This window comes from Physeter macrocephalus, chromosome 17 (assembly GCF_002837175.3).
Source record: "Physeter macrocephalus isolate SW-GA chromosome 17, ASM283717v5, whole genome shotgun sequence".
Lineage (NCBI taxonomy): Eukaryota > Metazoa > Chordata > Mammalia > Artiodactyla > Physeteridae > Physeter > Physeter macrocephalus.
Window position 1 is genome coordinate 1426952 of NC_041230.1, and position 16382 is coordinate 1443333.

Here is a 16382-nt window from a genome sequence, read left to right on the forward strand (position 1 = left end):
ATAGGTTGTCACAGAATACTGAGTTGAGTTCCCTGTGCTATACAGTAGGTCCTTGTTGGTTATCTATTTTATATATAGTGGTGTGTGTATGTTAATCCCAAGCTCCTAATTTATCCCTCCCCTCTACGTTTCTCTTTTGGTAACCATAAATTTGTTTTCAAAATCTGTGAGTGTGTTTCTGTTTTGTAAATAAGTTCATTTGTATCATTTTTTAAAAATTAGATTTCACATATGAGTGAGATAATATGGTTTTTTTGTATATATTGGAGATTAATCCCTTGTTGGTCACTTGGTTTGCAAATATTTTCTCCCATTCTGTGGATTGTCTTTTCTTTTTGTTTATGGCTTCCTTTGCTGTGTAGAAACTTTTAAGTTTTATTAGGTCCCATTCGTTTATTTTTGTTTTTATTTTCATTACTTTAGCAGGTGGATCAAAAAAGATATTGCTGCAATTTATGACAGAATGTGCTGCCTGTATTTTCCTCTAAGAGTTTTATAGTGTCTGGCCTTACATTTAGGTCTTTGATCCATTTTGAGTTCATTTTTGTGTATGGTGTTAGAGAATGTTCTAATTTCATTCTTTTACATGTAGTATCTAGTTTTCCCAGCACCACTTATTGAAAGACTGTCTTTTCTCCATTATATATTCTTGCCTCCTTTGTCATAGATTAATTGACCATAGGTGCATGGGTTGACATGACGTCTTTAAAATGCTTGGTTTTCTGAATCGTATTCATAGTTCATCAGTCCATTTATTTAAGTCTGTTAAAATTTCTGTCGGTATGTCTACTTATCATATATTTTTTATATTCTTCAAAATGATTTTGTTTATAAATTTTGTTTGTTGGTGACCTATTTGTTCTGTCAGTTAATGGGATAGGCGTGTCAAGTCTTCAACCGTTAGTCTGGATTTATTTCTTCTTGGCTTTTTGGGTCCATTTTTGCTGTATATATTTCAAAGCAATATTATTAGGTACATAGAAATTGTAAATTTCTATAATGTGCTGAATTGAACCTCTTACTAGCAAGCATTTCTCTTTCTCTGTAGTAATTTTTGGGCTTTCTGGTCTATTTTGTCTGAGAATACACTAGAGTGTCTGTGGTTACCCTTTCCATGGTTTATCTTTTTCTAATCTTTTATTCTCTAGCTTTCCATATCATTATGTTTCATACATGTCACCTAGAGTAGCATGTTTTTGGGTTTTGTGTAATTAACTAGATTCCTTGTTCTATTTATACTGAATATAATAATTCTTAGTATGTTTTGTTTTAAAATAGTCATCTAAGTGTACTGTATTTGCCCCACTAGTTCTCTATTCCTTCTTCTCTTTTTTTGCCTTATTTTGAATGAATTTCTTCTCATTCTGTTTCCCCCTTCCATTAGGATGGAAATTATGTACTTTGAGACAATTGTCAGTTTTCACCATGACACTAGAAATTACAGCATGGAAGCTTTCTTTGTCAAATGTTTACATTGATAAGTACTTTTACACTTTTCTCTGACAGGGGACTGAAGCATCTCAACTTTATTTACCAGTTTCCAATTTATTTACAATATTGTGTACTTTTAAAAAATGTATCTTAAACCACCTAAGGTATTATCATCATTGCTTAATAAGAGAATGCTTCTGGTTTGCCCAGTACATTGGTTTTCACATTGAAGTGTGTGTACTCACAGGGTGTATAAAAACGTTTGAGGAGGTTCCTGAGTGCACACAGTTTAAAGGAAAACAGTGCCCGGCACCTCTCCTCCCTTACGATCCCTTTTGTATAATTGAGCTGCCTGAGATTCTCCTGCTCCTGAGGCCTGCTCCTGGGATGGATCTCGTTTCCCTCATCCCCTCTGACAGTCACCCCACTTCAACTTCACGGAATAAAGGAATACCCCCACCACTGTCAGAAGCTTAGGTTTGTTGGGCAGAGGAATAAAGTCTACTGGGGCAGCAGTCTTCTGGGGACACTCAGCAATGCTGTGGGCATTGGGTTAAGGTGAGCGCCCGGGAGCAGCGTTAGCATCTGGGCCCAGAGGAAATGTACCTTCAGCTTGAATTCTCTCCTCAACCCACAGGTCCTGACTCTCCAGGAGCAAAATAGTCAGTAGAAGGAGGAAGAAGTTACAGGATTTGGTATCAGCATTACTGGGGACTCGCTTGATTGAAGACAGGACAGAATTTAGAGCAGATCCAGAAGACACAGCGACAGAGCCTCCTTGTTGCCAGCTGTTTTCAGAAAACAGAAGAAAATGATCCAGGCCCAGGTGACTTCTGGTTTGTTTTATTCTTTCCTTTGTTCCCGAATGGGTTTGTTAGTTGTCTGAGTCATTCTAGGTAATTATTGCATGTAAAGGTGTCTTGGGGACCCTGGGTGTCTTTGTAGCCTGCTTCTGAAGTGAGGGTGATCCAGGGGACCCCAGAAATTGCAGCCGGTGTCTGAAGCGAGAGCAGTTCTATGGGGGCTGTTTTCTCAGGCTTTGCACTATGTCTGACTCTTGATTTCCATGTCCGAATCAGAATTCTTTCTTTTTAATTAATTAATTTATTTATTAATTAATTTATTTATTTATGGCTGCGTTGGTCTTCGTCGCTGCATGCGGCCTTCTCATTGCGGTGGCTTCTCTTGTTGCGGAGCACGGGCTCTAGGTGCACGGGCTTCAGTAGTTGTGGCACGCGGGCTCAGTAGTTGTGGCTCACGGGCTCTAGAGTGCAGGCTCAGTAGTTGTGGCACACAGGCTTAGCTGCTCCATAGCATGTGGGATCTTCCTGGACCAGGGCTCGAACCTGTGTCCCCTGCATTGACAGGCGGATTCTTAACCACTGTGCCACCAGGGAAGTCCCCAAATCCGAATTCTTAATCTACCGTTTTCTTTTCTTTTCTTTCTTTATTTTTCCCACACCACATGGCTTGCAGATCTTAGTTCCCTGACCAGGGTTGGAACTGGTACCCCCTGCAGTGGAAGTGTGGAGTCCTAACTACTGGACTGCCGGGGAATTCCTGGAAATTTATTTCCTGGCAAAATAAATATATTGCATTTATTTTTGTGCATTACACAACTGACTTAAGAGTATATTTAAAGGCTGAAATCATAACAAAGTACACATATCAAAAAATAAGTTTCTTCTTCACACACTTTAAACATGCTTATTAAACATTTAGTTTCTTATAATTCTGGCCTCTTGAGTCGCTTCGCAGAAGATTCTGATTGACTGGCTCTAAAGACACAGTCATGCCGATTCCACTGGCATATATGTTTGTCCCATACATATATATACATATATATATATATGTATGTGTGAATGTGGTGTTTTCTAGGTTAACAAGGAGATTTAACTTGTACATATTATAGAAACGTCTATGAGGGACTTCTCTGGCGGTCCAGTGGTTAAGACTCTGTGCTTCCACTGTAGGGGGCACAGGTTCGATCCCTGGTCGGGGAACTAAGATCCCGCAAGCCACGTGACGCGGCCAAAAAAAAAAAAAAGAAATGGCTAATGATAAATGGATGGATGACTGACTACACAATTACAGTTAGTTGGATCCTAGTATTTTGTTAGGCTTTTGCTTCTTCCATGTGTCTTAAAAACAAACAACCCCCTAGATATACAGATCTAGCCTATAAAGTGGAAATGAGAAGACAAACTTTAACATTTCTTCCATATCATCAAAAAGAGATCAGTTCATTAAACACCACTGTTATTACAGGAAACCCTGACATTTGAGGATGTGGCCGTGGACTTCACGTGGGAGGAGTGGCAGCTCCTGGCCCCTCCTCAGAAGGACCTGTACCGGGACGTGATGCTGGAGAACTATAGCAACCTGCTGTCCGTGGGTGAGGACGGCTCCCCTGGGTCCCTCAGAGAGTCCCCAGTCAGTGGGGTTTCCTTTCTCAGCTTCTGAAAGCTTTGGATTGTCTGTGATGCTCTGAAGCAGTAGATTCTCAGTCCCGTCTCTGGCCCAAGAGAAGTGGGTATATTCTCCTTTCTCTTGAGAGAAACGCCTTTATTTTGTAGCTGTGTATAATACTGTGATTTATATTAAGAAATATATATATTTGGTCTTCATCCCCAATTCTGGCAAAGAGCTCCTGAAATCCATGGAATTTCCTAAGTTATAAGAGGGTAAAGGAGAAATGGGTGTCTTTTGTTATTCATATAAGGGACCCTTACCACGGCATGTGAGTTTATGTTAATGAGGTGATTTTGGGAAGGCCACTCGATAACCTAAGACTGGGGGCTGGTCGCTGAGCTCACCACCCATGATTTAGAGGGTTGCAACTTTCAGTCCCACCTCCACCCCACCTTCGGGGAGAACAAAGGGGCTGGAGATTAAATTATAATCACGAAAGGCCGATGATTTTTTTTTTTTTGACAATTAGAACATAGTTTAATAAGTCCTTGGGCAGAGGAGTTTGATTCTTCTCTGCATACCTGTATATGCATACTGCAAACAATGCTTTAAAAATGATTAACACAATGACCACAGCTTGTACCATTTTAACTACAATAATGAATAATTTCCGTATCTGCTACAACATGTAAAGAGTTTCTACTAAACAATCGGTCATTTATAATTAAAAATTCAGCAGCAACTGTGAGGGTCTCTTGTCACACCCATCTTCTATGCATTTACCATTTTCCAGCTCTCTTCCCCATTAGGTCAGTGGTTCTCAACTGGGGCCAATTTGGTTCCCAGGGGACATTTGACAATGTCTGGAAATATTTCAAAGCCTCATGATTTAATCCATCATGGCTATATAGTGAAGCCTCCATGAAACCCCACAGGGACAGGCTCGGAGAGCTTTCAGATTGGTGGCCACTTGGCGGTGCCAGGGGAGAGGTGCCCCCAGAGAGAGCATGGAAGCTCTGTGGCCTTTCCCACATGCCTTGTACTGTATTCTCTTCCATCTGGCTGTTCCTGAGTTGTATCCTTTTATTTTTTTATTGATTCATTTTTAAGTTTTTAATTTTTATTTATTTATTTTTATTGGAGTAGAATTGATTTACAATGTTGTGTTAGTTTCTGCTGTACAATGAAGTGAATCAGCACTGTGTATACCTATATCTCCTCCCTCTTGGACCTCCCTCCCCCTCTCCCCCACCACATCTAGGTCATCACAGAGCACCGAGCTGAGCTCCCTGTGTATCCTTTTATAATAAACTGGTGACCTAGTAAGTAAACTGTCTTCTTGAGTTCTGTCTGCTGCTCTAGTGAATTAATCGAATCCGAGAAAGGGAGTCATAGGAACCTCTGATCTATTCATGGTTGATCAGAAGCCCAGGAAACAGCCTGAATTTACAGTTGGTGCCAGAAATGCAAGAGCAGAGCCGAAGTCTTATGAGAGTGTATCCCTAACCTGTATTATCTGACCCTATCACCAGGTAGATCGCGTCAGAATTGAATTAAATCAGAGGACACACCGTCAGTGTCAGTTGGTGTTGCAGAATTCCTTGATGTGTGGAAAACCCGCATATCTGGTGTCAGAAGTGAAGTAGAAGGATTGATAGGAGAGGAGACTCACAGAGGGGTGTGTTTTTCCTTCAAAATGTGAAAACTGTATTGTCCTCAGAAGTAGGATTCTGCAGTTTTCACGGACCCCATGCGCCATTCACTGGGTCTAAATCTTGTGTCATTTTCCATGAATAGGTTTTCAAGCCAGCAAACCAAATGTACTGTCCAAGTTGGGTCAAGGAGAACCATGGACGATGGAAGATGAAATCCACTGTCAAACCCATTCAGGTGAGTGAGAGACCAGCAAGGTGACAGGCGTGCAAATCACACTGTAGTTGGTCAGAGAAGAGTCACAGCTGTGAGGGGGTTGGACGCTGGGTAAGCAGTGCCTCTGTGCATCTCTCTCCCGATGTCAGACCTCTTTTTCTTTGTAGCAGTTTAGAGAAAAATGTATCCCTTCTTAGGGAAGACTCTATCTTTTCTGGAATTTGTTTCTTTTTTTATTTTACCCCCATCTTGATTTTTGTTTGCATAGTTTTCTTTTTCCTAGGATTCTCATATCTTTTTTTTTTTTAATAAATTTATTTACTTTTTGGCTGCACTGGATCTTCGTTGATGCATGCAGGGTTTCTCTAGTTGAGGCGAGTGGGGGCTACTCTTCGTTGCAGTGCATGCGCTTCTCATTTCAGTGGCTTCTCGTTGTGGAGCACAGGCTCTAGGCGCGTGGGCGTCAGTAGTTGTGGCACGCAGACTCAGTAGTTGTGATTTGTGTGCTCTAGAGCACAGGCTCAGTAGTTGTGGCACACGGTCTTAGTTGCTCCGCGGCATGTGGGATCTTCTCAGACCAGGGCTCGAACCCGTGTCCCCTGCATTGGCAGGCGGATTCTTAACCAATGCACCACCAGGGAAGTCCCCAGATTCTCATATCTTTTCCTTCTTCTTCATACACTTCCACCTCCTTTTCTATGAAATTCCACCTTCCAAGGCCTCTCTCCAAAGAGAAAACTTTGAATTCCTCAATGTCTTCTGGTTACTGCACCTTTCTGCCCCACTGGTAATGTTGATTTCCTTCCTTACATCCACCCCATCTTGGATGGCGAGCCCCAAAGTAAACTGGTCTTCACTGTGCCTTGTCCGTGCTCTGAGGTTCTTCAGAGGTTTTGTTTTCCAGTTTACTCAATGATCTCCTAACCTTCCAAGTTTTCTTCATTCTAACAAGCTAATAAACTCCTTCGGTTCCCTGGAGAAGACTCCCAAATTGATCTCTCCCCAGTGTGCTCCACCACAGACTTGGCTTCTATATAATTTACTCATCTCAATGGCAGCTCTCCTGAGTTTCCAAAAACTTCAAGGACCTAGGATCATCTTCCCTCCCAGGAAACCCTAGAGGTTTAGGTTCTCCCTTATTCCTGTGCATCCTCCATCCTGGCCATTCAGGCATTACCTCACATGTTCCCCAGCAGCAGAGCTCTCTTCTGTTAAGGGGTCTGCTGTTCATGATGAATTTTTAACTAGAAATGTTATTTTAACATCCTGTGTTCTCAGTTCCAGCCTCAACCCAATCATAACTCTTGCCTACTTTGAATTATTAATTCCCTTGTGTATTTACTGATTTTGAACTTTCTTCTCGTTGATTGTAGACATTACTATTGTCTTCATTTCCTTAAAATTTTCAGTTTTCTTCCCACTGGATCCTCATGACATTTAGTCTCCGCTAACCACATTGCCTGGCAGTTAAAATTCTTCTTTCCATGATCTCCATGATATGATATCATCTTGCTCAGAAAGAGATTTCCATCTTCTTTCCTAAATTCTCCCCAATGTGTTCCATACGTGCAATTGCTTCTTTGATTCATTCCTCTATTTTTCAAAATCTTTTTTCTTTTTTTTTCATTCCTCTGTATTTTCTGATAGCCTAGTGCATGCTGGAAGGTAAGAACAGTGGAAAAAAGTATACAATTGATCACGAGTTTTTAGTCTATGAGAAAGGAGTTGAGGAATTGATAACAATAAACAAATAATATACCTCGGGGGTGAAAAGTGCTGTGATAGAACTTTAGTCAGCATTATGGAAGTGTAGGTGCTGGGGCTCCTCTTTTAGGCAGGGGACACCTCTCAGATAAGGTGCCTCTGAGCCAAGAAATGCGGGAAGTTAGTAGGCTGCCGGGTTAGGAGTTTTCCAAGTAGAGCGGCTAGCAAACTTAAAAGGCTGAGCCACGAATGAGTTTGAGAGACATTAAGGAGCCCGTGTGGACAGAGCAGTGTGCTTTCTGGAACGTGATGGGAATAAGCCGAAGAGGCAGTAGCAGTGGGGGCGGGCTGGGTGGTGGTGGTGGTGGATAAGGTTGGTCATGCACTCAATTTCAAGGAATCGAGATTTTACTCCTAATAAGATGAGAAAACAAGAGGAGTTCTTGAGTACTGGAATAACAGGAAATAATTTACATTTTTCGAGGAATCCCTTTGGCTTCTGTGTAGAAAGCAGACCATAGCGGGCAGGGGCCAAGCAGGAAAGCCTTGTAGGAGGCTATTGCAAAAAACATGGTGACAGGGAGAATGGTTGGCTGCAGCATGGGTGGAGGGGTGAGTGTTGGTTGGATTCTGGATATGCTGCTTATAGAGGGCAAATGAGAGTTGACATTTAAATAAATATAGGCTGAGCGGAAAAAATGGATGAAGGTTGATGGTAAGGTTTTGGGGTCAAAATTACTTTCAGGGACGTAAAGCAGCATGACTACATCATGAGTGCTTGGACTTGGCCCTGTGCTTTAGGAATAAGAAGTCTTGATTTTTTTTTAATTGAAGTATGTTTGATTTGTATTAATTTCTTTTTAAAATTAATTTATTTAATTATTTAATTTTAATTTTAATTTTTGGCTGTGTTGGGTCTTCGTTTCTGTGCATGGACTTTCTCTATTGCGGCGAGCAGGGGCTACTCTTCATTGCGGTGCACGGGCTTCTCATTGCAGTGGCTTCTCTTATTGCGGAGCTCGGGCCCTAGGCATGCAGGCTTCAGTAGTTGTGGCTTACAGGCTTAGTTGCTCCGCGGCATGTGGGGGTCTTCCCGGACCAGGGCTCCAACCCGTGTCCCCTGCATTGGCAGGCGGATTCTTAACCACTGCGCCACCAGGGAAGTCCCTATCACAGGATATTGAATATAGTTCCCTGTGCTATACAGTAAGACCTTGTGGTTTATCCATTCTATATGTAATAGTTTGCATCTGCTAATCCCAGACTCCCAATCCATCCCTCCCTAAAATCTTCTTTGTTAAGGTGAGTTGAGCAGGTCGATGAGGGATGCAAGTAGGTTCCCTGGGTGAGGAGTGTTCCAAAATAAACCTGGAAAGTTCAAAGGCTTGAAGCAAGAGCGTGTCTGAAGAACTTTCGGGAGCCTGTTTGGATGGAACATAGAGAGCTTGACTGGAGACATAGGGTCAGTGGGGTAGAGGCTGGGGGCTGGGGAGCAGGTCATGTAAGGGCCTTTCAAGGATACATCAAGACCTTGATTTTTTAACAAATTAATTTATTTTTTATTGGCGTATAGTTGATTTACAATGTTGTGTTAGTTTCAGGTGTACGGCAAAGCAATTCAGCTGTCTGTTGATCTATCTATATTCTTTTTCAGATTCCTTTATAGGTTATTACAAAATATTGACTATCGTTCCCTGTGCTGTACAGTAGGTCCTTGTTGTTTATCTATTTTATATGTCGTAGTGTGTATATGTTACTCCCAAATTCCTAATTTATCCCTTCCCCCCACCTTTCCCCTTTGGTAACCATAGTTTGTTGTCTAGGTCAAGGCCTTGATTTTATTTATAATGAGATGAGAAAAGATTAGGGAGTTTTGAGTAGAGGAGGCTTGATGTGATATAACTGGTGCTGAAAGGTTCCGTTTGGCTAATGTGTAGAAAATAGACAGGCACGGCAGGGGAGGGACAGGAAAGCCAGATCGGAGCCTACTGCTGTGGTGTGAGAGAGAGTGATTGGCTTCGTGAGGGTGAAAGGAGTGGGTGCCAGTCCCATTCTGGGTGTATCTGTAAAGGAGGGCAGGCAGGATTGATCATTGTGCTGGATATTGTGTGTTAGCGAGAGAAACAAGTGCTGAGGAGTTTTGTCGTGGTGAAGGAGAAGAGTGAGTTGGCAGTGACTGTGCTGGAGGTGACAGGTGGAGGATACCTGGCCTGGGAAACCAGTTCTGTTTTGGAGATTGTAAGTTAGATGTGCTTGGAGTTCTGCGCTGTGTCATTTTCTTCATTCCCCTCATGGAGACCACAACAATGGATCCATGGGGAGGCCTGTCTCCCTCCAAAATGAGCCCTGGTTTCCTCCACCTCTCCCTCTTCATTGCTCCTTCCCTCCAGGTTTTCCAACCTGCAGGTATTTTCCTTGTGTCTATCTCTGCCCTGTAAAGTGGTTTTACCCACCTACAGTATAGGCTCCGTGAACACAAGGAGTATGTTTGCGAATCCCCAACACTAGCACCGTTCCTGGTACAGAGAGGTGATCAGTAAGGATCTGTGGAATGAATAAGTCCATCTCTCCCCAATTTGGATGAGGTGGCCCTGCAACCTGTGGTCTCCTGCTCACAAGAAATTGCTTGTATTTTACAGTCTCTCCATGTTTTGCAAGGCTAGTATTTAGAAAGTATTCAAATCTATATTTATTCATTTTGAATTATCCAACCCTGTGTTTTACACTAACTACTTTTACCTTTTGGTTGGTTTGTATTGTTTGTTCCAATGTTCCTCAGAACATTAAACATGGAATTTTATTTACACTTAGATAATAGGAACATCACTAAAAAAGACTCCTCGCATCAAGGTATTTTTTTTAAATTAATTAATTAATTTATTTTTGGCTGTGTTGGGTCTTCGTTGCTGTGCGTGGGCTTTCTCTAGTTGCGGCTAGCGGGGGCTACTCTTCATTGCAGTGTGAGGGCTTCTTATTGCAGTGTCTTCTCTTGCTGCAGAGCATGGGCTATAGGTGTACAGCCTTCAGCAGTTGTGGCCCATGGGCTCAGTAGTTGTGGCTTGCAGGCTCCAGAGCGAAGGTTTGGTAGTTGTGGTGCATGGGCTTAGCTGCTCCGCAGCATATGGGATCTTCCCAGACCAGGAATCGAACCTGTGTCCCCTGCGTTGGCAGGAGGATTCTTAACCACAGCACCACCAGGGAAGCCCCACATCAAGGTATTTTTAAGAAATTCATTGTTCTTCTCTTTCCTAGAAATCTGGAAAGTTGATGATCACCTGCTGGAGCACTTACAAAATGAGAGCATGGAGAAGAGACTAGAACAATGGCATGAACAGAACCCACTGGAATATTTTGTTCATCAGAGCAGAACTCATTTTCTGTTCAGGCAAAATCATGATATGTTTGACTTACATGGAAAAAGTATGAAATCAGATTTAACTTTACTTCCCCAGAGCAGGAGCTATGAAATAAAGAGCCCTGCTGAGTTTACTGGCAATGGGAAATCCTGTCTCCATGCTGACAATGAACAATTTCATACTGAAATTAAATTCCCCGAAAGCCAAAAACCCATGAGCTCTAAGTCCCAATTCAACAAGCATCAGAAAACCCAAAAAATAGAGAAGCCTCATGTATGTGGTGAATGTGGGAAAGCTTTCATCAAAAAGTCTTGGCTCACTGATCACCAGATAATTCATACAGGAGAGAAGCCCCATCGATGTAACATGTGTGGGAAAGCATTCTCTAGAAAGTTCATGCTCACTGAACATCAGAGAACACATACAGGAGAGAAACCTTATGAATGCACTGAATGTGGCAAAGCCTTTCTCAAGAAATCACGGCTCAATATACATCAGAAAACCCATACCGGAGAGAAACCATATATATGCAGTTACTGTGGGAAAGGCTTCATCCAGAAGGGAAATCTCATTGTACACCAGCGAATTCACACAGGCGAGAAACCTTACATATGCAGTGAATGTGGAAAAGGCTTCATCCAGAAGACTTGCCTCATTGCACATCAGAGATTTCACACAGGAAAGACTCCTTTTGTGTGCAATGAATGTGGAAAATCCTGTTCCCAGAAGTCAGGTCTCATTAAACATCAAAGAATTCACACAGGAGAGAAACCCTTTGAATGCAGTGAATGTGGGAAAGCCTTCACTACAAAGCAAAAGCTCATTGTGCATCAAAGAACTCATACGGGAGAGAGACCCTATATCTGCCATGAGTGTGGGAAAGCTTTTGCCTACATGTCTTGCCTTGTTAAACATAAGATAATACACACAAGAGAGAAACGTGGAGATTCAACCAAGGTGGAAAATCATCCCTCAGAGAGTCACAGCTCCTCACAGACTAGTGATGTTATGCAGGAGAAAACCCCTGTAAATTCAGTGACTATGCAGGTGCCTTCAGTGGCCCCTCAGACATCAGTAAACATAAGTGAACTCCTAGCAAATAGGAATGTAGTCATAGTGGGACAACCTGTGGCCAGATGTGCACCCACAGGAGATAACAGAGGTTTTGCACAGGAGAGAACCCTTATGAATGCATTGAATGTAGTTGTGCCTTCAATGGTCAATTACATCTTATTTTATGTCACAGAAAACCATTAGGAAAAAAAACTCAAGAGACATACTATGTGAAAAAGATATAAATTATTGAGTAAAAATTTCTAGCTTATATGGTGGCTGAAAAAGTATATACTGAGAGAAATTGTATAAATGCTGAGACTGGGAACACATGATGTACTCATCCAATTAGATACATGCATTGATACAGAGGCATAATCTGATGTTAACCCAAACACATACACATCAATTGCTCTGTTGTGTCAGTCGAATGAATGAAGGAAGCCTGAGTTCAACTAAGTGGAGAAAATAAGTAGTTGAAGTTTTTAAACATATAATTTGTGTGTGGAAGGTTGCTATGAACAAAAAACCACAACAGGGCTAATATTGGATTGGTGGGATACTGGGCGTGTATATATCAATTCAGTTCCTGGAAGGCCAAGGTGAAGCATTAATTGAAAACTGGGATGTCTATCTTAAACTCTGAGAAATTTACATTATGCAAATAGACTTAGATTGAGCCAGTTTGATTGAGTCTCAGACTGAGTCATTTTGTTCATTTACTGAGTATTTGTCGAATACTTCCTTTTTAATGGGTCCTGTTCTAGGAGCTGAGGATACAGTGGTGACCAAACCAGAAAAAGCCCATGGTCTCCTGGAGAGAGCTTTGAGGTAACTGGATTATCTTTAAGTGGTACCTTTACACACCAGGTAATCTAGTAAGAGGATGTAAATAGGTACACAAGGTGAAATAGATATTTTCTTAGTCCCTTCTGGTTACTATAAGAGAATATCATAGCCTGGGTAGCTTATAAAAACAGAAATTCATTTCTCACAGTTCTGGAAGCTACAAAGTCCCAGATTAAGGTGCCAGCAGATTCAGTATCTAATGAGGGTTCCTGGTTCATAGAAGACAGTCATCCCACTGTATCCTCACATAGGGGAAAGGGCAAAGGAGCTGTCTGGGATGTCTTTTATAAAGGCACTAATCCAGTCACGAGGGCTCCACCCTCTTGAACCAGTCACCTCTCAAAGGCCCCACTTCTTAATACCATCATATTTTGGGTTTTGTTTTTAATATTTTAATTGTATTGGAGTATAGTTGATTTACAATGCTGTGTTAGTTTCAGGTGTACAGCAAAGTGATTCAGTTATACATATACATATATTCTTTTTTAGATTCTTTTCTCCTATAGGTTGTCACAGAATATTGAGTAGAGTTCCCTGTGCTATACAATAGGTCCTTGTTGGTTATCTTATTTAGTAGTGTGTGTATGTTCATCCCAAGCTCCTGATTTATCCCTCCCACCCCCCACATTTCCCCTTTGAATACCATCATATTTTGGATTAGGCCTCCAAATATGAATTTTGGGAGGCATAAACATTCAGTCCATAGCAGATATGGAGTATTGGTTCAAGGGGTTATGATAATTTCTTGTTTAAGTTGTATATTATTTTGAGGGACGGCAAGGGCTACTCTTAACGGACTTTAAGCACTTCAGGATACAAGTTATTTTTTTAATGCCCAAGTCTTATCCCCCCAGTAGATTAAAAATCCCTTGATTTTGCTATTTAAATGTTAAAGTTTTAACAACAGTCTGTTCCTCAGGTGCACTAAACCACATTTCAGGCGATCACAATGTGACTAGTGGGTACCACATTGGACAGCACAATGAGCGAAACTTTGTAGCTGACTATGTGGCCGAAAAGTATATACTGAGAGCAATCTGTCATCATTTCCATCATCCTATAAAGTTATACTGGAGAGCCCTTGTTTACATGATTTTATATTTCCCAGCACAGAAAAATAAAAACCAATTATCTATTGATTGGGAAAGTGAATGAATGAGCTAGTGGACTAATCAGAGTGTCTGTCACTGAAGGGAATGAGCCATTGGAAGGCAGTCCTAGAGAACACAGCTGTCGTCCCCAAATTGTATGTGATTAGAGACCCAATAACAATATAAACTGGGCAAAGCAAAAACGAAAAAGGATCCTCAGAATACATAGAATAGAAAGGATAGGAATCTTAGTCTCTAAGAATGGAGGAGAAAATAGGAGATGGGAAGTGACATTCTTAAAGGATGTTGTGGAGAAAAACCTTTGTCCACAGGACTATCACTCTTGAGAGCTGCCACCATTAAAAAAATTCCAGCTGCACTGTTACCTGCTGAATTGAGATGTGTTTTCATTATTCTTTCTCCCTCTTCTGGGAGTGGGGCTCTTGGCCTCTCACTAGCCAGAGTACTTTTCCTTAATTTCCTAACTATCCTGTAGTTATCCTAACTATTCAAGTTATAAATAGTTGGGTCTTGTTAATAGGAAAGGAAATGGAAATTTGTCATGTTGTGGCCGTCTCAGAATTCAATCTGAAATGCTGGGTTATTGGGTAATTTCCTCCTTCAGACGTATTTTAAAGCACCAACACTGTGTGAGACGCTGTATTCCACACTGACGATACATCAGTGAACAACACAGGCAAGGGAACAGCCTTTATGGACCTTACAATATAATGAGGGAGAGAGTCAGTGGATTATATGTCAGCAAGTGATAAGTCCTATGAAGAAAAATAGAGCCTAGTAATGGTAATTTATAGTAATGTATTGGTAATAATGGGGGAGGCCCTCCCCCCAAGCTTTTCTGGATATAATTTGAGCCAAGACGGAAGTATTGAGGGGAGTCACCCATCATAATATTGGTAACCAGAGAACATTCCAGGACTGTTTAATGATTGTATATGACAGGCTTCCTGCCTCAGCTTCTCTGAGAAACTGAATGCAAATTTCCCAGCCAAATCCCCGACCTCCTAAACTAGAACCTCTGGGGCTGGAATCCAGGACTGCATTTTTAACAATGGCCTTATGCACACCTAATTTTGACATTCTTTGCCCTAAATCTTGGATTACTGTCCTCATCACCACCCGCAGGTTGTGCTTTTCCCAGCGACTCCAGACCTTGAATGGCCTCACTGCTAGTGGCCTTTTCCTAAGTGCCCCCCGCCCCCGCCGCCCCCCATCACAACTTAGATTAGCCCCAGCCGCTCTTTTCTCTCGTTACTAACCAGCCCCGTACTGTACCAGCTTCTGGGAATCTTTTTCTGTTCTTAAAAACAGCTTTCTACAAACTATTTTCCGGTCAGAAGCTTTCCGTGGCGTCCGTTTACCGGAGGTTATTATCTTTTCCCTTTCTAGGAGTGCGTTCTCCGCTGCCATTCCGACAACTCCTACTTGTCCGTTTGGAAACTTTTTTTTTTTTTTTTAATACAAAGTAGATAATACACGCCGCGGCCGTATTACTTGTCTGCCTAGCCTGCTGAAAGCAACTTAGCCTGCATCATTTTTGCCTCGCGAATCTTGAGACTGAAAATTTACCTATTTTCTGCAAGAGTCAAAGTACCAGGAAATTAGATAATTTCACTGGCTTCTCACCTTCCCGGCCATCCCTGGCTCCTGGTACCCAAACCCGCCCCTTGGCTTTCTGTACGTCAGGTGTCCCAACATGGCCGTCCCCTGGGGCCGCGGAGAGCTGGGCGCGGACATATTGCCTCTCTAGGAAATCCCGGAAATCCGGTCGTTCTCGTTTCCTCGAACACCGCAGATCCACTTCGGCTGCCGTAGACGGAGCCGGACCGGTCTAGACGTCAAAGCAGTTCACAGAAGTACGACGTTTAGGCTCCTTGTAGGTTGGGGAAATCAGGTTAGTGTGTGGTTTTGTCCCTGAATTTTTTTTTTTTTTTTGGTCACAGCGGTGGTTTTGTTTCGCCCAAGGGTGACGCGTGGACTTGGTGCAATCTGGACCCATGAGATTTTTGCCGGAGGGCAGAGGGGGAGGGTAGAAGTTCAGAGGTGGATGTATTGAGGTATTTGAAGGGAACCGGACGCGGGTTTTGTCTATGGTTTATGTTGCGGGGTGTCCTGGGAGTCAGTACGATTAGATTCTGTAGAGATCATTGCTCTTCCAGGTGTCAGGGCTTGCGGTTCTGCAGATCACTCCGCTTGCAGGGCGTACGAGTGGCATTGACGATGATCGCAGTGTCGGGTTCAGGCTGGGGATTTAATTTGGGGCTCAGTGGTGTTGGGGCCTGGCTGGATGGTCATCATATGAGGGTGTCTGGCCCAGGTTTCGGATTAATAAGGAAGTGTGTAGTCAGTGTCTGTGGTACAGAGAGGCTTGTGAGGGCTGAGGCTTTGGACGCCGAGGACCCCTGGCTGTAGTTTTTGGGTTGAGGTTCCAACTTCGGCTGCTGGGACGGAAGACGGTACAGCCCAGGGCAGTAGTTCGAAACCATCTGGTTTTCAGCATTTTTGTGTGTGGCTTTTTTATTTTTAAATTTATTTTATTGAAGTACAGTTGATTTACAATGTTGTGTTAATTTCTACTGTACAGCAAAGTGATTCA

The 16382-nt window shown here is 42.3% G+C and overlaps 2 protein-coding genes across 2 annotated transcripts in view; both read left to right on the forward strand.

The window, feature by feature from the left end:
- LOC102991179 (zinc finger protein 615-like) overlaps positions 1-2164 on the forward strand; it is a 55311-nt gene extending 53147 nt beyond the window's left edge. The window contains exon 5 of the mRNA XM_055079149.1: positions 2069-2164. Coding sequence (XP_054935124.1) covers positions 2069-2094 — 26 coding nt within the window. The 3' untranslated portion in view covers positions 2095-2164. The remainder of the gene's footprint in view (positions 1-2068) is intronic.
- The window catches only part of LOC102994781 (zinc finger protein 350-like), a 27647-nt gene continuing 13389 nt past the window's right edge, over positions 2125-16382 (forward strand). Inside the window, exons 1-4 of the mRNA XM_024132718.3 lie at positions 2125-2257; positions 3700-3826; positions 5641-5733; positions 10669-12026. Coding sequence (XP_023988486.2) covers positions 2243-2257; positions 3700-3826; positions 5641-5733; positions 10669-12026 — 1593 coding nt within the window. The 5' untranslated portion in view covers positions 2125-2242. The remainder of the gene's footprint in view (positions 2258-3699; positions 3827-5640; positions 5734-10668; positions 12027-16382) is intronic.